At 41.7% G+C, this 22,644-nt stretch overlaps 1 protein-coding gene across 2 annotated transcripts in view; it reads right to left on the bottom strand.

Moving 5' to 3' along the window:
- Positions 1–22,644, bottom strand: part of GFRA3 (GDNF family receptor alpha 3) — a 62,059-nt gene that overhangs the window by 24,397 nt on the left and 15,018 nt on the right. The window contains exon 1 of one of the 2 annotated variants that reach the window (XM_070738903.1): positions 8,305–8,807. The exons of the other annotated variant lie outside the window; for it this stretch is intronic. Within the exon in view, the coding sequence (XP_070595004.1) occupies positions 8,305–8,347 (43 nt within the window). The 5' untranslated portion in view covers positions 8,348–8,807. Of the gene's footprint in view, positions 1–8,304; positions 8,808–22,644 lie in introns of those variants that run through there. 2 annotated transcript variants of the gene reach the window in all.

The raw sequence follows: 22,644 nt of genomic DNA, 5'->3' as shown, positions 1-22,644 counted from the left end.
GAAGGAGGCGATGCAGATGAGGGAAACCCAGGTGAGGGCTGGGGTTTTTTATTCTGTCATTATTTAAGTGCTTTTTAAGGAAGGAGGGAAGGAAGGAGGGAGGGAAGGAGGGAAGGAAGGAGGGAGGGAAGGAGGGAAGGGAGGGAAGGAGGGAAGGAAGGAGGGAGGGAAGGAGGGGAAGGAGGGAGGGAGGGAAGGAAGGAGGGAGGGAAGGAGGGAAGGAAGGAGGGAAGGAAGGAGGGAAGGAGGGAAGGAGGGAAGGAAGGAGGGAAGGGAGGGAAGGAAGGAGGGAAGGAAGGAGGGAAGGGAAGGGAGGGAGGGAAGGAGGGAAGGGAGGGAAGGAGGGAAGGGAGGGAAGGAGGGAAGGAAGGAAGGAGGGAGGGAAGGAGGGAAGGAAGGAGGGAAGGAAGGAGGGAGGGAAGGAGGGAAGGAGGGAAGGAGGGAGGGAAGGAGGGAAGGAAGGAGGGAAGGAGGGAAGGAAGGAGGGAGGGAAGGAGGGAAGGAAGGAGGGAAGGAAGGAGGGAGGGAAGGAGGAAGGAAGGAGGGAAGGAAGGAGGGAGGGAAGGAGGGAAGGAAGGAAGGACTGTATGCTTTCATTCAAGTCACTTCTCTCTCCCTTTCCTGTCATTCTCTGTAGATGAAGGTGCTGGTGACTCTGAAGACCCCCAGCCATCAACATCTTCTGCTTCTTCAGCCCCAGCCACATTCACAGCAAGCAAAGGGTGGTTTGACAAATTTCAACGGCGCTATGGCCTGAAGAGTGTGTCATTGCATGGAGAAGCTGCCTCAGCAGATACAGGTGCAGCCGAAAACTTCGTCCAGCACACGTTTAAAGACCTAATTGCAGAAGGGGGCTACCTTCCAGAACAGGTGTTCAACATGGACGAAATAGGCCTGTTCTGGAAGAGGATGCCTTCACGGACTTTCTTGATGCAAGATGAAGCCAAAGCCCCTGGCTTTAAGGCCATGAAAGATCGGGTGACTTTGATCATGTGTGGGAATGCAGCAGGCTTTTTGATGAAGCCAGGGCTAATTTATAAGTCATGAAATCCAATAGCCCTCAAGAACAGAAATAAGAATGCATTGCCAGTGTACTGGATGCATAATCCTAAAGCATGGATTACAAAACCCCTCACGCGGGACTGGTTTCATCAGTGCTTCATCCCACAGGTGCAGGTTTATTTGGCTGGCAAAGGACTCAATTTCAAAGTGCTTCTCCTAATGGACAATGCTGGAGGCCATGATGACCTGGCACATGAACATGATGGGGTGCAAGTCGAATTCTTGCCACCAAACACCACATCGCTTATCCAGCCGATGGATCAAGGTGTTATCCGCGCATTTAAGGCACTGTACACGCGTAATTCTCTTGGAAGCATCGTGGAAGCAATGGATGCTGATGAAAACTTCACATTGAAGGCCTACTGGCGTCAGTACACAATTGCATCTTGTCTGAAGAACATTCAGAATGCCTTAATGGATATGAAGTCACAGACAATGAATGCCTGCTGGAGGAAATTGTGGCCAGAAGTGGTGCATGATTACAAGGGATTTGCTCCCGAAGAAATTCAAGATGCTGCAGTCCAGAACTCTGTGAAGCTGGCACAGGCACTGGGTGGAGAAGGCTTCATTGACATGACACCAGAGGAAGTCAATGGTTTGCTTGATGAGCATGGCCTACCGCTGACAGACAAAGATCTGGAGGAGCTGACCAGGTCAGCGAGTGAAGAAGAGGAGGAAGCGGAAGCTGAACAAGCTGAGGAAGAAGAAGATGTTGGCCTAACGCTTGAGCGGCTTGCAGAACTGAACAGAGCTGCTGCAAATGTACAACGCATGGTGGAACTTTGGGATCCCAACATGACTCGCTCTATACAATTTAAGGCCTCCCTTGACAACACCTTTGCACCATACAGAGCCATGTTAGCCCAGAAAAAGAAACTGCGCCAACAACTGCCCATAACTATGTTTGTCACAAAAACCAAGAGGTCTGTCACACCATCACCTGCAGCGTCCATTGTAGACATGGTGATAGAAGAAGATCCCGAGTTATCCTAGTTATGCTAACCCCCCCCCCCAAAAAATGTAAAAATGTAAATATTGTTATTATTTCTATCAGGATGACTAAGTGTGTTATTCAATGTGTACAGTACAGGTACAGGTAGAGGTACAGTACAGTAATTAAGGGGATGGGAAATGGTAATTTGTGGGTTGAAAGTGTTGGGACTGAGTGTCATTGTTTAAGTGCTTTTTACGAAAGGAAGGAAGGAGGGAAGGAAGGAGGGAAGGAAGGAGGGAGGGAAGGAGGGAGGGAGGGAAGGAAGGAGGGAAGGAAGGAGGGAGGGAAGGAAGGAGGGAAGGAAGGAAGGAGGGAAGGAGGGAGGGAAGGAAGGAAGGAGGGAAGGAAGGAGGGAGGGAAGGAGAGAAGGGAAGGAAGGAGGGAAGGAGGGAAGGAAGGAGGGAAGGAAGGAGGGAAGGAAGGAGGGAAGGAAGGAGGGAGGGAAGGAAGGAAGGAGGCGGGCATTCTAAAAGCCGAGAAGCCGTTGCCACAAGCGCTGCTGAAGGAGGACTCGTGCCCCAAGAAAGCCGGTGAGAGGGGCGAATCGGGCGGGTGGGGGGTAGCGGCGAGGAGCCCGGAGGCGCTGGGGGGGGTGGCCGGCATGAAAAACAACCATTGCCAGCCTCCGAACTTTCGTCGCTCCACCATCTGCGCATGCGCGGCCATGGAAAAAAGGCGTGCATGCGCAGATGGTGTTTTTACTTCCGCACCGCTATATCGTGAAAAATCGATTATCGCGAGAAGTCTTGGAACGGAACCCTCGCGATAATCGAGGGATCACTGTACTTTATTTTGCACTTTTGGATTTTGTTTACTAATCTACTCAAATGAATTCAGATTTAATCATTAGAATACATCATTTTGGAATTCCCAAAAGAGGTCACTTGAATATTTTGATTCTATATGTTGTACATAATATATGTGAATTAATGCATTAAAATATATTTCTGCAATTGTTTAAAGATACATTAAGCTATTTTAGAAGTAATCTTGGATTTATCAGTCAATGGAATATATCCGATAACATCAGACAGTGTATTTTTCGGCATAGATTTTCTTCATTAAGCAATGACACCTATAACCTATTTCACCAGCCTTTATACAGTGATCCCCCGGGTATCGCAATCCCGATCATTGCGAACGGGCTAAATCGCGATTTTTCAACCCGGAAGTCAAAACACCATCTGCGCATGCGTGCCCTTTTTTTTATGGCCACGCATGCGTAGATGGCGCCGGGCAGATCAGCTGCTGGGCGGCTTCCCTGGGTCTTCCCCCTCTTGCTGGCGGGAGGGCGAGCGGCGGGCATCAGCGAGGAGTTTCCCCACCGCCCACGCAAACTCCTCGCTGCCGCTCGCCCGCCCTTCGCCCGCCCCACGCCGTTCGCTCCCCCTCTTGCTGGCGGGAGGGCGAGAAGCCCCCCCCAGCACCCGCTCGCCCGCCGTTCGCTCGCTGCTCGCCCAGCCACCCGGGTTCGGGGGGGTGCTGGCAAGCCCCCCATGCCGGCGGCGACGTTTTAAAACAGCCACCCGGCTTCCCAATGAATCCCGAAGACAAACACGGAAGTTCGCCTTTGACGTTTGTCTTCGGGACTCAGTTGCGAAGCCGCGCGGCTGTTTTAAAATGTCACCGCCGGCATGGGGGGCTTCCTAGCAGCCCCCCAAACCCGGGTTGGGGGTCCGGGGGGTGTTGGCAAGCCCCCCATGCCGGCGGCGACGTTTTAAAACAGCCGCGCGGCTTCGCAACTGAGTCCCCTTCCCAGGAACCCCAATCTTCGGCTCCTCGCTAGCGCTGCGGAAGTAAAAACACCATCTGCGCATGCGCAGATGTTTTTACTTCCGCAGCACTACTTCGCGAAAACCCGATCATTGCTAGGGGTCCTGGAACGGAACCCTCGCAATGATCGGGGATCACTGTACCTGTAATTCACCATGTGATGACTCTGACTGAGGATGACGAACAACAAATAAAAAGTAACATAAGCATGGCAGAAAAGTCAAAGTTTATAAGAAGAGAATTTTTTTTTGCAAATGTAAGTAGATAAATAGATACTACTTTACTGGGAAGATAATAGTGTTCCGTGTGTTTCAGTGTATAGTCATGCCAACCACATGACCATGGAAAGGTCTTCAGACAATGCTGGGTCCCTCAGCTAAGAAACAGAGATAAGCACCGTCCCCTAGACTCTGACACAACTGGGCAGGGGAAACCTTTACCTTTTAAATTGTTTTTCACTATATGTGCAATGCAGGGGCGGATTCCTCTTACCTTCCTACCGGTACGCTGCGTGCGCATCACAATGTTTTGCACGCACTCTCACGTGTCCCCTCATACAATTTTGCTTCCGCACATGCGTAGAGGGATGATTTTCCTTTTGTGCATGCTCAGAGAGCAAAAAAATTAGCAAAAATTAGCAAAAAAAGATGTTGCTGTGCATGGACTGGCAAAGACAGCAGCGGAGCATCGGTGGGCCACTACCAGAGCAGCACACCAGTAGAAACCCACTTCTGGTGCAATGTATAGAAGATAGATAGATAGATAGATAGATAGATAGATAGATAGATAGATAGATAGATAGATAGATAGATAGATATAGACATACTGTATAAGATATAGATACACACGCACGATTATAAACCATTTTGATGCTTTGCCAGATGCAGCTAGAAAAGTCATGTGATTTCCTCCATAAGTTCAGCACAGAAAAATGTTAGCAGACATAATGATAAATCAAGCTGTTTTGTACATAAATATTAAGTTCACAATGCATGGTATACCATTGTATTGTTTTTGGCGTTTAGAAACATAGAAACATAGAAACATAGAAGACTGACGGCAGAAAAAGACCTCTTGGTCCATCTAGTCTGCCCTTTTACTATTTCCTGTATTTTATCTTAGGATGGATATATGTTTATCCCAGGCATGTTTAAATTCAGTTACTGTGGATTTCCCAACCACGTCTGCTGGAAGTTTGTTCCAAGGATCTACTACTCTTTCAGTAAAATAATATTTTCTCATGTTGCCTTTGATCTTTCCCCCAACTAACTTCAGATTGTGTCCCCTTGTTCTTGTGTTCACTTTCCTGTTAAAAACACTTCCCTCCTGAACCCTATTTAACCCTTTAACATATTTAAATGTTTCGATCATGTCCCCCCTTTTCCTTCTGTCTTCCAGACTATACAGATTGAGTTCATTCAGTCTTTCCTGATACGTTTTATACTTAAGACCTTCCACCATTCTTGTAGCCCGTCTTTGGACCCGTTCAATTTTGTCAATATCTTTTTGTAGGTGGGGTCTCCAGAACTGAACACAGTACTCCAAATGTGGTCTCACCAGCGCTCTATATAAGGGGATCACAATCTCCCTCTTCCTGCTTGTTATACCCCTAGCTATGCAGCCAAGCATCCTACTTGCCTTTCCTACCGCCCGACCACACTGTTCACCCATTTTGAGACTGTCAGAAATCACTACCCCTAAATCCTTCTCTTCTGAAGTTTTTGCTAACACAGAACTGCCAATGCAATACTCAGATTTAGGATTCCTTTTCCCCAAGTGCATTATTTTACATTTGGAAACATTAAACTGCAGTTTCCATTGCTTTGACCATTTATCTAGTAACGCTAAATCATTTACCATATTACAGACCCCTCCAGGAATATCAACCCTATTGCACACTTTAGAGTCATCGGCAAATAGGCAAACCTTCCCTACCAAACCTTCCCCTATGTCACTCACAAACATATTAAAAAGAATAGGACCCAGAACAGACCCTTGTGGCACACCGCTTGTAACCTGACTCTGCTCAGAATACTCGCCATTAACAATAACTCTCTGATGTCTATGCTTCAGCCAGCTTGAAATCCACTGAACTATCCAGGGATTAAGTCCAATCTTCACTAATTTATCTATTGATTTAGTATGATGTGAGAACCTAGCCAAAGTCAATGTCAAAACTCCAGGAAGAGCTACAATGCATTTTGCTATTAATTTTTTTTAAAAAAAATACTATTTGTATGCCGCCCCTCTCCGTAGACTATTGCAATGTGATGTATTTGTCTTGATGGGTATACAATATACCCTTGATGGGTATACAATATATAGGTAGTACCTGCATAAAGAAACACAACATCCTTCTAAACAACAGTTGCTGGAGGAACAAAATTACCTCTGATCCTATTTGTTCCCAGCGGTTAGCCACCATAGAAGCAGGAAACTATTCTAAATATGTAGTTCTTCATCAAGAGCTGAAGAAATACTTCATTTCCAATAATTTAAAACATCTAGTTGGAGCATGCTAGCAATATTGGGAGAATGAAATTAAAATTCCCATTCAGTCAAGAAGCTGACTTGGGGCTCTTCATTCATTGGTTCACACCTTTTTCTCAGTCATTATCTAACTGGTCTGTTTCAGACATGATACAATATGTAAATTCAGTCATTATGAGCTTAATGTAACATCCTTCTTATAGCTTATTCATGAATTATGTTTAAATAAATAAGGACTGATTACAATAGGCTGCCACACAAAATTGTTGTGACGGTAAAAGGGAGTTGAGAAAATTTTGTTATGCATCTTTTGCTTCAGCAGGAAGGATGGAATATAAATGCAATTTACAATAACTATAAAATTGCTGTAAAGCTGTATCTCCAATTCTAAATTAAGGCATTTGAGAGGAAAAGGCTGGAGGAGAAGAATGGAAAAAGTTTGCTTCTTGGAACCTAGTTGTAACTGCACAAATCTGGATATAATCAACTTATCAAATATAGGAACCCTACAGATCTTGTTCAGAATATCTGAATTCAATGTGTGATTTATTTCCTGGGGTTATTAGCAAATTAAATAGAGGGTTATTTTTAAATTGACCAGTCCCTCCTTCCTATTATGAATTATTATGAATAAGTTAAGAACTCTCTAATTTGGTTAGATGAAAGGACCTTCTCAAATGGTAACCTAGGATGAGAAATCCTTGGGTTCCAGGCATTGATGAATTACAACTTCCTAAAGTCAACATCAACATAAGGTATAGTCAATTTAACATCTGGTAGTGAAAGGTTCTCAACTGCTAGGGAGGTTGTTTTCTCTCTCTTCAGGTCAGTTCAGTAACCAGCATGAAATCACAGGAAATCTTTTAAAACTGTACCGTTGTTGTTGCAGGCAAAATGTAAACAAAATATGTACCATATGTACCATATGCGCCAAAGACAAATTCCTTGTGTGTCCAATCACACTTGGCCAATAAAGAATTCTATTCTATTCAAAAACCAAAATTATAAGCCTTGTGAATGAAAACTCAATTCAAATTCCCTCTTCTGGAAACACCGAGATCTAATTTAACATCACTTAGGACAATTTTCTTCATATTAAGTGAATGGGTTGCCTGTTGTAAAGTGCTTCTACAACATGCTAGTAAACAGCTCTTTGCCTGGGGGCGGGGGGGGGGGATCGTTGCTCTTTCCTAGTCCGCAAAAATCTTGGCAGGCACCTAAGGAAAGTTTATGCACTGGAATAGCTCAACCTGCTACTGAAAACAAAAAAATTGTGAATAGCGTATTTTCCATTTTCCACTTCCATAACCTCTCCCTACTCCAACACCTTCTCCTTTTCCTGCACAGCAGCACCCACCCATAAAATGGATCCCGCCTGACCCGAACACACCCAAAGTGACCAGCCAGTGACAGGAGGAGATTTAAGGACCTTAAATCCTCACCCGCAAACCTAAACTACAGAGCCCACGCTCAGACCAGAAATGCCTCCAAAAAGAGACGCCTGAGGGGCCCGATTCGGCGGAAAGAAGCCCCCCCCAGAGGAAAAGTTATTTTAACAACCAACTCGGAATTGCAACAAAAGCCCCCTTACAGCAAAGGGAGTGAGAAAGTCAAAAAAGGATAGATAGATAGATAGATAGATAGATAGATAGATAGATAGATGATAGACAGACAGACAGACAGACACACAAAGAGATGGCAAAAGATTGACCGGTCCATAATCCTATCTATATCTATCATATCATAACTAGATATACAGGAAGAAAAAGCCGGGGCGAGACACACAATTAAACCATTGCCCTAGGAAGAGAGGAAAGTTGAGGAAAGCTGTATGGACTAACAGGCAGAATTCCTCGGTCTTATCAGACGTCGAACCACCCCCCCCTCCCACAAGAATTAATAAAAACTCCCTTCCCTTCAAATAGGGAGAAACCTTGCGGAGGAGGGCACGAGGGGCGAAACGCTCCCACAGCCCCAACATTTACCGGCTCGGGAAAGCAGCAGACCCAGCAGCAGGGGGAGCCCCATGGCGAAGGGAAGCGAAAGAGGCGTCGCGCGGGTGGCTGTTCCGCTCCCAAACGGTCGGAGAAGTGCGGTGCCCTCCTGGTACGTCGAAGCCAAAACCGCTTTTTTTTTCGCCCCGCTGTCGCGACGACTCTCCTCCTCGGAGGGCTAGGTGTCGGCGCGAAGGCGTCTGAACTGGAACTCGCCGCCGGCGCGCACGAGGGAGCAAACCGAGGGAGCGCGCGAGCAACCGCGGCGAACAAATTGGCGGGAGAGAGAGAGAGAGACTGGGGTGCGAGGAGAGGGGGCGAGGCAACCTCGCGCTCAGCTTCTCCGAGGGCAACTGCGAGTTCCCTTGTATATCTTTCCAGTCTGGGCTGAGGGGGGGGCGGGAGGGGGGGCTTTGGTACGCCAGGACGCAGCCCCAATAGGAGCGCGCATATAACGTTTAAAGCGGCGCTGTCAAAACCTCGAAGGAGCCGGCTGGGCTGTGCCAGGAACAACGCCTGAGGCGAGAAAACGGGCGGGACGAAGACGCCGCCCACCTCAGCCCTTCGCCTCGCTTGTTTGCGCGCCGAAGGCAAAACGTCGTTGGAACTTTGCAAATAGCAAACCAAACGTTCTCTGCAGCCGGTTGTTCTTCGCTTCTCCGTCTGGACGGAGTAAAGAAAGCTACCTCTGCTTACCTCCGTTTTTTCCGAGATCGCCAAACGTTGGGATAACAGTTCCTATTGTTTTTGCTCATTGCCGAACCTGGGAATTGTAGTCTAATGCTCAACCTGGAACCCGGGTTGAGATTTATGCGATCGGCTTGTGGAGTTGGAAGGAGGAGAGCCCCGCATTGAATTTGTTTTAAGATCATGTCAGCTGCTGCCTTTGCAATTGATTAAAAAAAAATGAAATCTAATGAAGTTTACCAGCAATGGTATTCGCAATAACTGATTTTTCTTGTCATTACAAATTTAGGATATCTAGTGAACTTAAGCTTACATTTAGAATATCTTAGCCGTCTTTCCAAAAGTTTCTGTGATTAGGAATAAAATATATTTCAGAATAAAGAACAGAACCATAGAATTATTTGGTTATTTCTCTTTATAATAGCAGTGAAACGAAATACTGTAGACAATAAAGGGGATCATTTCAAATAAACTAAAAACAGCTACACTTCATTTTTAAAAATGCTTCTTTTCCAAATTTCATTATCAACTTTAACTTGAAAATCCGTAAGGGCTGAATTTCTATAACTAAAATCAAATGATGGTCAACATACTCTAATCATGTATTCTGCGAATGCATGCAGATGGGTTAAATCAAGAAGTTGATTAGCCATATATGAATGAAATTGGTCAAGATGTTATTTTTGACGGTAAATTAATAACAAAAAACCCAAAAACCATTATGATGGTGATACATAGTCGAAGAGAAGAATAAAAAGAACACATAGAAAGTGCTTTAACCCAAAAGTGAAAACATCTGACCCTCAAAGCAGTATTTTATTTTATTTTATTTTTATGCCATCCTTCTCCCCTATAAGGTGACTGGATAGCTTACAGGTTATATGATATATCTTTATAACAATAAATGGTTACAATTCTATATGTACTTGTCTAATGCAAATATTATTCAAGTATATATATATTTCTAATACATTTATATCACTTTTTCTGAATTCATTTCCTTATTTATTCATTTAAAAAATATATGGCTACCATCTACTAAAAATACTTTTCTTAGACCATTCTTGGTAACATAATACCTCAGATTGGAAGAGAAACCATTTTGATATAATGATTAAAACATCAGTTCAAAAACCAGGAGATCCAAAAGTTCCAGTTCCCACCTTAGGTACAAAGCAAGGTTGAAACCCATCAGGTTCTGACAGGTTCTGGAGAGTAATTTGGAGAAGCAGAAAATACTACCTCTGGCTGGCCCCAGAGCGGGGTGGGAATGGAAAATTTGCAATATCCTTCCCTTGCCAAGCCTAACAAGCCAAACCCACCAAGTCACACCCACAGAACTGGTAGGAAAAAAATTTGGATTTCACCACTGGTACAAAACTATCTGGGTAAACTCTCTCCCAGCTGTAGGAAGGAGGCAATGGCAAACCACTTCCAAAATCTTGCCAATTAAACTGCTAAACTGCAGGGACTAGTTTAGGCAGCCAGCAACAGTTGACACTGATTCAGAAGCACATGTGTGCGCGCGCACACAAACATACGTGTCAGGTAGGAAGGTATTATATTCATCTTTCATTTACTCCAAGGCAGAGGTGGGGTTTAGCAGGTTCTGACCAGTTCTGGAGAAGCAGTAGTAAAAATTTTGAGTAGTTCGAAGAACTGGTAAATAACACCTCTGACTGGCCCTACCACCATCTATTCTCTGCCTCCCGATCGAGGAGTGAATGAGGATTTTGCAGTAACTTTCCCCTGGAGTGGAAAGGGAATGGATATTTTACAGTATCCTTCCTCTGTCACGCCCACCAAGCCACGCCCACAGAACCGGTAGTAAAAACAATTGAATCCCACCACTGCTTCAAGGGCTTGATTATAAACAATTAAAACTTCAACAATAAAATATATGAATAAGTCATATGAGAGGTACAAATACTGAAGTCTCATTGAATGCTTAATTTTAGCTTTAGTTTCATTAAGAGCTATCATGGCTTCATGTTATTTCGAATAACAGAGCTATTGATATAGTAAACCTGTAATACTCCATACCTAAGGATATGTCACAATGAACTGAATGGAACCAAGGCCAACAACAGACATTTTGGTGCTCTAGGCAAAGTTGCATTTTGGCGGCCCCAATGATATGGCTGCTTTTCTGATTTTTGTTAAGAAAAGGTTGCCTTCTTGTTTCTTTTATTTTTTTCAATGGTTTTGAAAAAAAATTCTGCCTCAGATATTTTCACTCTATTTACTGTAAATCAATTTATAAACATTTTTAATTACATGAATGGCCATTGAACTCAATCTGTATAGTCTGGAGGACAGAAGGAAAAGGGGGGACATGATCGAAACATTTAAATATATTAAAGGGTTAAATAAGGTCCAGGAGGGAAGTGTTTTTAATAGGAAAGTGAACACAAGAACAAGGGGACACAATCTGAAGTTAGTTGGGGGAAAGATCAAAAGCAACATGAGAAAATATTATTTTACTGAAAGAGTAGTAGATCCTTGGAACAAACTTCCAGCAGACGTGGTAGATAAATCCACAGTAACTGAATTTAAACATGCCTGGGATAAACATATATCCATCCTAAGATAAAATACAGAAAATAGTATAAGGGCAGCAGACTAGATGGACCATGAGGTCTTTTTCTGCCGTCAGACTTCTATGTTTCTATGTTTCAACAATTCTGTAAAATTATATTTAACCCTTGAACAGGGGCAGAGGCACATAGTATATGCAATTTGATATGTTTATAGTCATGTGACTTGTTCTGTACCTTATCAGAACTTTGTCTTTCTTCACTGAATTATTATCTTCCTGAATTATTATCTTCCTGAGTTCCTTTGCTGTAATAATAGTTTTTTCGTGACTTGTGACTTATTTATTTTATTATTTTATTATTAAATTTCTTAGCTGCCTATCTCACCACAGGGCTAGATGGCTTACAATAATAAAAATGAAGAAAAATGAAAGGCATGTAAACTATTTCTATGGGTCAGGCACACATGCACAGAAATGCACAAACTGTGTATTTCATCTGTGCTGTTTGCTGTTTGGCAAATTGCTGGGAGGCAGAGGCCTTTTCCCCTTGTTTTCCTCCCCCAAAATGAAGGTGTGTCTTATACTCTGGTCTGTCTTATAAAAAATGCAGTACCTTTTTTATTATGATAACCAGAAAGATAGATGGATGGAGAACAGAGAGCAAGGGGAGGGGAGGGGGAGTCTGCTTTCAATCTAGCAGCCACCTCCAATTTATTTTATTTATTTATTTTATTTATTCTATTTTTATGCCGCCCTTCTCCTTAGACTCAGGGCGGCTTACAACATGTTAGCAATAGCACTTTTTAACAGAGCCAGCATATTGCCCCCACAATCTGGGTCCTCCCAGATTGCAACTCCCCCCAGGCCAAATGGCAGAGCCAGGCCTTCACACTCTTGCGGAAGGATAGGAGGATGGGGGCAGATCTCACCCTAGGGTAGGATGTTCCAAATGGTGGGGGCTGCAGCAGAGAAGGCGGTAGAGTCTCAGCAATGTGCTGTTCACTACCACTCAAATGACTTTGGGGAAAATGTTTCTGTAAAGCATATTTTTTAAAAATTCTAAAGGAACATGGAAAGATTATCAGATTTTTTTTACTTTTATAGTGTATTTCAGAAATCTTTTCAATTTTAGTGCCTAGGTTTGCCTGAGCTTAGAACTGGCTCTAGTGGCACTCACATCTAAGTAAATATGCTTGAAACGGCATTGTGGGAAAAATACTTTAAGTACCCCAGTGCTTACAAAACTACCGTAATGAATTTAGGTCACTGAAAAGACCACAAACACACAACATAGATCCTTATGTTAATCTTGACTGTATCATGCTTTAGTAATGTACACTTTTCACAATTACAAACTGTCCTAGAATTTGGACTGTGTTAAGATCATTTCACAGGAAAAACAATTTCTTTGTTTTAAGAGGAATTATTTTATATTTCCATTTATTAAACTTTTAAGTTCCATGTCACCTCCCACTTTATTTGTTTTTCCTATTTGTTGTGCACTACTAAGTCTGATACATTATTCCAACAGAGGAAGGACCAAATTAATGAATCCAATTTAAAGCATCAATTACAAAGGTGAACCAAGTTTCAGTAAACATATTCAGTTCCCTTGAATTTTCTAATATTGTGTGTTTGCGTTTTTGAAATAGAAATGCTACATTTAGTATTGAATTCTATTCAAATAACCACAGTTCAGATGCATGTTTTCAGATGGCTATAATCTTCCTTCAGGGTGTCATTAACGCAGTGGATAAATAGCTAAAGGACAGTGAAGAAGATGCATTGAAGGTAGTATACCAGGAAGGTTTACTGAGTACTGGAGAGACCAAACTGTCCCACAACAAACACCAAATGAAAAGAGACATGTATTAAATGGTCAGTGCATTAGAAAAAAATAACAGGCCAAGCAGATAATAACAAGATCTGGCAATGACTCAGAGCAAAGCTCTTCTTCAAGTTGAAGAAGATGACAAAGAGCCTAATTCTGGCTGCACGTAACCAAGTCTTAAGAAGAAACACATATAAAGCCAGAAGTGAGAAGAGCAAACCGCAATTGCTGCCTATTCAAAGAAGCTGAAGAAACAATGTTTAGCTGCTATGAGAAGACTGCACAAGCTAACTAAAAACAATGTAATGGCAAAATGGTGACAATGGTGCATTGGAGGATCTGCATAACTCACTATTTGCCGGCAACCAAGAACTAGTAGAATCACAAAATAGGCAAAGTAAAAGTGCTCTGGGACTTCAAAATTCAAACCAATACCTGCCACATAACATCCCAGACACAACAATTATTGATAAGAAAAACAAAAATATTTGGATAGCGGACGCTGCAATACCTGGAGACAGCAGAAGAGAAGAGAAAGAACTGGAGAAAATTAGAAAATATAAACACCTGCAAATAAAACCAGAACAACTGTGGCAAAAGTAATACCTATAATAATAGGCACCTGGGGTAAAATCCCCAAATAATTGGAGCACCATTTGAACACCACTGGCATTGAACACCACTGGCAAGATCACCACTGGCAAGATCACCATCAGTCAATTGGAAAAGGCAGCTTTACTTAGAACAGCTTAAATTCTGCAACAATACCTTTAACAACATTAAATAACATCTGCCTATCCTAGGTCTTTGTAAAAAACTTGATAGGTGATAAAAATGCTAAATCCAAAATATCTGGTTGACTATGCGGTAAACCATAATAACATTTCCAAAAGTAAATTTACTGAGAATCAGAACCTTTTATAGTTACATATGTTTCTCATTCAACCTTTGAACTCCATATTAATCATTAACTACGGTAACTACTCACTGCTTCACATAAATCAGAGAAATTAAAGCTTTGGCTATATAATTTGAATAATCATATAATCATTTTTTAAAAAAAGAGATCTTATAGTATCATTGGATAAAAGTCATTAAAAAAAAGTTTAGATTTTTTTTTTAAATTAACCAAATAATATTCTATGAAGGTTAGCCCAAAGAAAAGCTGTAACCATTACGTCTTCCCTCTACCATCTGGTTTCTAAAACCCATTTTCATTGTTTACATTATGCATATGCCACCTCTGGAAATAATTTAGGATAAGCTGTATCGAAAAAAAGTACAGTTTTGTTCAGATATCATAGTCTTAGACCAGAAGATTCAATCCTTGAAAATAATTTTATAAAATGCATTGGTTATTTTTACTATGCAGAATTTGGATGTGCAGTGTCTTGGATTTATTTCCCCAAAACAGCTATGGATCATAGGTTGTATCTGTTATATGGAAATTAAGGGAAGTTGCTAAGATAATGATGTGGAAAAACCCATGTTATCACCAAGAGACAAGTTCAAGTCAAGGGATATAATCTTTGCTTTATGCTTAGAAGTAAACACAATGCAACCCTTTTGGGATACAGCAACCTCTGACATTCCAAAAACCAAGTTTGCAATAATTAGTGGAATATACACAATAGTGGGACAGCTGTGAGATATGTATTGCCTATTTAAAGGATATTGTTTATAATATTGCTCAAGAAATCACTGTTTACCCTGAATGACTCTGAAAAATAAAATATATCCAAATTTAGAAGCTGCTTGTTTATCTGAAGCTTAAAAAAATATAACACTGAGAGATCAGTAAAGAATATAGAACCACAGCTTTCATAATAGAGCATTTGAAGAATTGCCAGCAGTCCCACCCACCCACCTCTGATAACTGGACTGAATAAGAAAATAAGAATATTTGCCATGTGTTGCATGAATGGATGATGACGCACTTTAATCAGCTTCAACATTTTATTGGACCATTAACATTAAGTTCCTTCCCATGTGTGAACTCAGTGCTAAGCCAAGTTCAGTTCCCTGCTCCTGTGTCCCTGCAGAGGGCTTGTACCCACAGGGCTTGTGAATTTGAAAGTGAACCAATTAACTATAAACTTAGCTTTTTATTCCACAAGAAATGTTATGTAATGTTAGTGAGGAATAAATGAGGGCAAGGTACTAATTGGCTGTCATTTTTAAGTTCTCCCATTGGCTGGCTGGAGAAAAACCTGATTGGGGAGGGAACTAGTGGCCTCAAACTTTGAACTGGCTGGAAAGTGCCAGACATATCTTACTGTCTGGGGTCCTCTGAAAGGGCCACTGACATAAAACTCAAAAAGCATACCAGAGACCCAGTTTGGGGTAGTGGTGAAGGGACCAGGCTAGAACCCTGGAAACCATGAGTTCTAGAGTCCTGCCTTAGGCATGAAGCCACTTGGGAAACATTAGGCCAGTCGCTCTCCCTCAGCCCAAGGAAGAAGGCAATGGCAAACTACTTCTGAAACCTTGGCAAGAAAACTGCAGAGGCTTGTCCAGACTGTTGCCAGGAATCAACAATGGTTTCAACACACACACACACACACACACACACACACACACACACACACACAAGCATGCCAGATTTATTAGACACCACAGTAAAACTGAAAACAGCTTGTTGGCTCCTGAATGGGGAAAACACGCCTTTAACTTTGTGGGCAAGGCAATGTCATGAGAATTCAGCAGATAAAAGAAGCTTCCAAGTAACATTCATACTGTAGTTGAGTGGAAGGGGAGAAAACAATGCTTAGATTGTTTGGTACATATTTATTTGGATTTTGGGTGTCAAAGGGCAGCTTATGAGTCATCTACAAAACCCCTCTCTGGTCCATCTAGTCTTGAAATGTCATTAAGTGAAATTCAACTTTCATAACTTTCAAATTCAACTCTCAATTTATGAGGCTTCTAGCCTAGGAGATTGAGAAACTAATTTACCACAATGTGTTTACCACATTTTTGTGCATATTTGTGCATTTGTTTTAATTCTACTCTTTGGTCTATAATCTCCATTTTATATCATTCTCTCACTTCAATTTAGTCCTGAATACCGTTTTTATTTTTCCTTCTGTATACAGAATGCCGCACAAGATCAATCTTGTTGCACAAGATCAAGCCAGGACATAGAAAAATCACTTGGCAATCCCACTCCACTTTGTAGCGTCTGATTATTATATATCGGATCTCTATGTGCCTATGGAAGATAGGAACCCAGATGGCAGCTTCCCCAAAAGTCTGCCAAAATGTCAGAGGATGAAAAAACTCCCCAGTTCATTTCTAGAACCAGAAAACTTACTAACATTGAACAGGATTTTTATCTGTAGCAAGAAGAAAATCAAAAGCCTGCATACAGGAGTGGGACTGGTTGGAATCAGGAGGCTAAATGACCCCTTCCAACTTTATGTTGCTAGGGAGGTGGCAGAGGGAATATTTGGGTGATAAAAAAATTGGGTTCAACTAAGATCAGCCTCCACAGAAGTCCAGCTTCCCCTGTCTTTCTGCTGAGATCTTTTCTATGAGGATTCAATTCCTTCTTTGCCAGCCTGGCTTTCTCCCTCCAACACTTTTTTAGCTATTAAGAAGCAATAACACTTTTTGATGGGTTGCTCTCAGGACTATTACAATGATGAAGACACTCCATGCCTACAGTTTATGAATTTTGAAAACAGATTCCAGAGTGTGCTTTAGCTCAAATTAAGCCCTGGAGAAAAGTATGTTAGCTTAGCTCATATTGTAGCCATAATATTCTGAATTCTATTTAGCAATTATAGAAATAGTATCTACTGTAACTTTTGCCAATGACAATTCGTTGTTTTGACAATGACAATAAATTTATTATTATGTGGCGTAAAAACTGCTGAAAAAAACTCAGAGCATTTCCTCATTCCTTGTTCAGCTATTTCCTCATTCCCAGACTTTTTGGGCTTTTCCTAACAAAAAAGAGAACTTTACTTGGCATCCCTGATAAAAGGTTGAGTTGGATCCAGTTTTAGAAAAAGTAATAATTGGAGTTCAGAAAAATGAGTTCGGGTTGAAAGAAACATAATGTTCCCACAGTTTCCATCCTGGTTTCGGTCAGCAGTTTATGGAAAAGGTAAACCACTTTTTTCTACTTCTTGGATCATCTGAAAACATCATTAAAGAACCTCCTGGAACTCAATCTGGATAATTTGCAGCTTTAGCCACCTACCTAAACACCACACTAGTAATTCTTGTGTACTGCCACAGCTAGCCTATGGGAGGGAGAACACATTTTGCGGATACTTTTGGAATAGTTTTCATCTGACCAAGGTAAACAATGAGCTCTCCACTCCTCAGCTGGTGCTTTAGTTGACGCTTTATAAAATGTTACATGGTGCTGTATTCCCAATGTTCTGGTCATTTGGGAAATAGCCATAAACCATTATTATGGTAGAAATGATTCTTGTAAGCAGCTTATGTACACTTGGCATACGAAGGGTCTACTTTTTTTTATCAGGAGGGAATCCAGTATATGTGCCTGTCACTTCCTCTGTTCTGTTAAACAGGTTTTCAAAGGTGCTGAAATGCAGTGTTATGGGTAAGTGAGCAGCAGCACTTGTACAGAAGATAATGGAATGGAGCAGGGAAGCGTGAGGAAACACCATTAAAGTGCTTTTTTTATTTCTTTGAAGTATGGAGATGAAAATCGGAGGAGAAAGAGATATTAGATGTTTGCACACCTGGGTTATATGTAAAAATGGCAGGATAAAAATATAATAATAATATAATAATAACAACAGCAACAACAACAACCAATCAATCAATTGACAATATCTCCATATCCCAGGTCCTTGGGACTGACGCAGTAATGCTAAATCCACTTTAAACATCAGCTGTGTGTGATGAATCATAATAACAATGCAAAACTTTGGAACGAAGATAAACTGGAAGCAGAGTGCTGGTTGGCTAATACAGGAGTTTCTTTTGTATAAATGTGTCCATTTTCATGGTATTCTGATTCCTTAATTATCAAAATAGCCTACCAACAATTTTGAACAGACTTTGCATTAGAATTTATAGGGTGTGGGGAGATGCTTGTGCTCTACTCAAACAAACCAAGGTGTTTGTTTGTTTCCTTAACAGTTTGCTAAAGTGCTCACAATTATTTGCTTACAGTTAACATTTGCCAATAACATCTGTAGATGACTCCTAAGCTGCCCTTTAATACCCAATATCCAAATAAATATACCACACAATCTAAGGATTCTTTCCTCCTTTCCATAATATGGAAAGAAAGACATTTGTAGACCCTCTGGGACTCTTTTGTTAATCAGTGGGAATTTGGGAGTATATAGTGAACTGGCTGACCTATTGACAAGATCCATGCACCTTGTACTAACCTAGAAGATGATTTTGGCATAGGACAACATGTGAACCCAGGTATTGAGGTTTGTGAACCCTACTATTTATGCCTTAGCTTAGAGAGTATAATCAAGGTGCCCGTGTTTATACAACATACTACACTAAACTCTGCTTATTTTTTAAATACACTACAATTGGTTGGTTTCATGCAAATTAAGTTGATGTGAAAAATGCAGGCTGTCAAAAATGTCTTGAGATTAAGTTTCCCTGTAATAAAAAGCAATTCAGAAATACTGTATGTTTGATGAGTAAATAGTAATACAGTACCTGGTTATAACCACAATGACTAGATTTACCCAATGGAAATGAACAAACTACAAAAAAAGGTAAAGGAATCCCTGCAAATTTTGCTCCGGTAGTCATTGTTGGGCATAGGGGGCAGTGCTCATCTTCATTTCAATGACCAAGTGCTGTTTGAAGATATTTCGGTGGTCATGTGGCCACCAAAATATAACATTGCACTGTTGCCATCCCATCCAAGTGGTCCCTATCTATCTACTCACATTTGCATGCTTTCAACCTCCACGGTTGGCAGGAGCTGGGGTCACAGCTCAGGTATATAATAATAATAATAATAATAATAATAATAATAATAATAATAATAATAACAACAACAACAACAACAACAACAATAATTTATTAGAATTGTATGCCGCCTCTCTCCGAGAACTTGGGGCGGCTCACAACATTTCCAGACAACAAATCTATCTTTTTTATTTCTAAGCCAAGATGCTGCCCCAATGAAAACCAAGTCAATCTGTAAATCTAATCAATAAATGTTTAGCTACTCAGTTAACAATAATTCAAAGGAATGTGAAATTTTGAAAGGGTCCTATGTTATAGCAACAGCAACCCGAAAGTGTCTTTCCCAAATAGCTGGAAATTTTGGGAGCTACAGTTTCAGGACAGTTGGGTAATGCCACGCTTAGAGAAGACTGATCTAAAAACAGTGGCTAGATTGAACATCGTGTTATACTAAATCCAAAACCATCACATTTTAATTTGAAACAATATGTGAAATTAGTTATTAAGAGAAGGATGCAGCTGCTGTTACAGTCAAACCTCGATTCCCAAACCTGGAAGATCTTCGCGGCCCACAAACTGCCAGACATCCCTTTATTTATTTATTTATTCATTCATTCATTCATTCATTTATTTATTTATTTATTTTGTCCAATACACAATGTGGGTTTTAGTGGATATATATCTATATACACATAGTAAAATACATGATGAAGGTTATAGAGGAGATACTCATAGTAAAATATATCTAAGAAATAATAGAAAAGAAGATAAAGTAATAGAACATGTCAATGAAAGAATAGAAGAAGAGGTATAGGAATAGAAGAAAGGTATAGGAGATATAGGAAAGCAATAGGACAGGGGATGGAAGGCACTCTAGTGCACTTGTACTCGCCCCTTATATTGGACAATGGGACCCAGCTGACCACCAAGAACATGGAATCATTCCTGGCTGAACTGGAAATATGTCACATCCTTGTCTCACCATTCAATCCAGCCAGCAACAGCCAGGTAGAAAGAATGGTGAGAATGACCAAGGAGGCACTCACTAGAATAGGCCCTGGAAACTGGCAAGAAAGGATTGAGTAGTTCCTACTGGCCCAGTACATCACACCGTGTACAACCACTAATTGAAACCCAGCTAAATTGTTGATGGGACAGAAACTTTGGTCTATTTTACCACCCAGGGAAATCCTTAGACTCTAGCAAAATAATCTGGTTGCTAGAAATAGACGACCTCATCTTTGCACATAACTATGCAGGGGATCCAAAAAGTCACCCAGCAAAAATAATCACAGTTACCAGCCCAAAATTATATCAGGTTGAGCTGGATGATGGCCAAGTGTGGCGGCGACACATAGACCAGCTCAGAAGGAGACTAGGAACTCCTGGCTATGCCAACCAGATGAGTCCCAGTCTTCCACAAACACAGAGCAACAAGAGTCTCCACCCTGAAGGGTCTTCACAACAACCAAGCATGAAACACCAAACAAGAGACCAGCCCTGACTATAAGACACCAAGAAGCCGTATTCTCAACACCGGAGGATGCAAGTGAGCACCTACTGAGCATTGCTGGAGTCCAGCGGTTTCATTCAGAACTGGAGGATGAGGACATTGTGACAGTGGCCATCAGCCCCAGAGGCAGGTTTCAGATACTTTCATAAGAGGAGCCAGGAGAAGCAGCTGGCAGGTCCGCACCTGATGAGATTCCCAAGAATAATGAATTGCACAGGCCCAGTAAGACTATATGGTGCCTTGCCTGCCTTTGTGACTACCTAATTTGTATACAGAGACAAGTAGACTATCCACAAACTAAGAGGGAAGGGGTGTTATGTATGGCTGTACATAGCATGGATTTGCATAGCCACCACTGATTGGCTAATCAAGCAGCGGGAGAAATAAACTACTGTCAGTGGCCGGCTAGGCTACATGGAAGCCCATATAAGTGGCTTCCCTGCAGCCTGCCGGCAGTTTGTATTGCATTCAGCCAGGAGAATAAAAGGTGCTGAATGGTTTCTGTGTCTCGTTCCTTCTTTTGGGCCCAAAACTAACACTCTCTTCTAGAGACTCACCCACACTTACCCAAGCCTGTTCCACTATACTCTAAGGGAGAGTGATTGGAGGCATTTTTTTTTAATCTCTGGCAGCTGGCACTGGGTGGGAAGGAAACAAAGCTAGGGAATCTGCTGTATATACTGTAAGCTGCCCCGAGTCCTCGGAGAGGGGTAGCATATAAATCCAATAAGTAAGGAAGGAAGGACGTAAGGAAGGACGTAAGGAAGGACGGAAGGAAGGAAGGAAGGAAGGAAGGAAAGAAGGAAAGAAAGAAAGAAACAAACAAACAAACCTTGCCATGGGTGATTGAAAAAAGATGTGGAGGAGATCCCCAGATGGATCTCCTTTCTCCCTGCCTTTCATGGCATGGATGGCAAGAGAAAAGAAGAGAGCAGGTGACTGAAGAAAGAGCCATTCTCCATTTCCCACGGAGTGATCATTCTGGAGGATGAAGAACTGATGGCTAGCTGGCACCAAAACAAAACGTCATTATTCTGTGCCTCTCAACTCCAGCTGGTTTTTGTGTGGACAGAACTTCTGCCTAGTGTAGTTGTCAGGCAGAATAGAGTTTAGGAGTATGGTTATCAATTCCTTAGGTCGGCATTGTTTTTTGCTGGCTCCCACAATGTAGTGACATGCTTTACCGGCATCGTGAAATTGCTCTCTGACAGAAGTCCTCGAGGGCATATGGAAGGAGGAAATAAGATGCTTTTGAAATTAATATCTGTCAATTCCATAGCAGAACAACGGAGCGTTCTTAGGATAGGGGCCATGCCATTCGCAATGTAGCCAAAACATGATTTAGTACCTGTGGCACACAGAATTATTAACCTCCAGCAAACAGCCAAGGAAAGCAAATGTCAACATTCAAAGGACACAAACATAAGTTCTATTGTTTCTTGACATCTGTTCATTACAGGCTTCATAAAGTACAGCCCAGAATTTAGTACAGGAGAGAATATGCACTCATGACTCAAAAACTCTGCTTGTGCCCTGGTACATACCCGCACGTATAATATCCTAATTACTGGTAGTAGCAAGTTAGATTTTTGCAGTCTACTAAGGCAAGCTTTCTTTAACCATTGCTGCATTTGCAAAACATATTAAGTCATAAACATGGTTTAAAGCAGTGTTTTTCAACTAGTGTGCCGCGAAACATGGTTAGGTGTGCCGTGAAGCTCAGAAAGAGAAAGAAAGGAAGAGAGAGAGCAAGAAAGAGAGAAAGAAAGAGAGAGAGAGAGAGAGAGAAAGAAAGAAAGAGACAGAAAGAGCGAGAGAGAGAGAAAGGGAACAAGA

Source organism: Erythrolamprus reginae, chromosome 2 (genome assembly GCF_031021105.1).
Source record: "Erythrolamprus reginae isolate rEryReg1 chromosome 2, rEryReg1.hap1, whole genome shotgun sequence".
NCBI classification, from domain to species: domain Eukaryota; kingdom Metazoa; phylum Chordata; class Lepidosauria; order Squamata; family Dipsadidae; genus Erythrolamprus; species Erythrolamprus reginae.
This window is presented reverse-complemented; position numbering and strand designations above follow the sequence as displayed.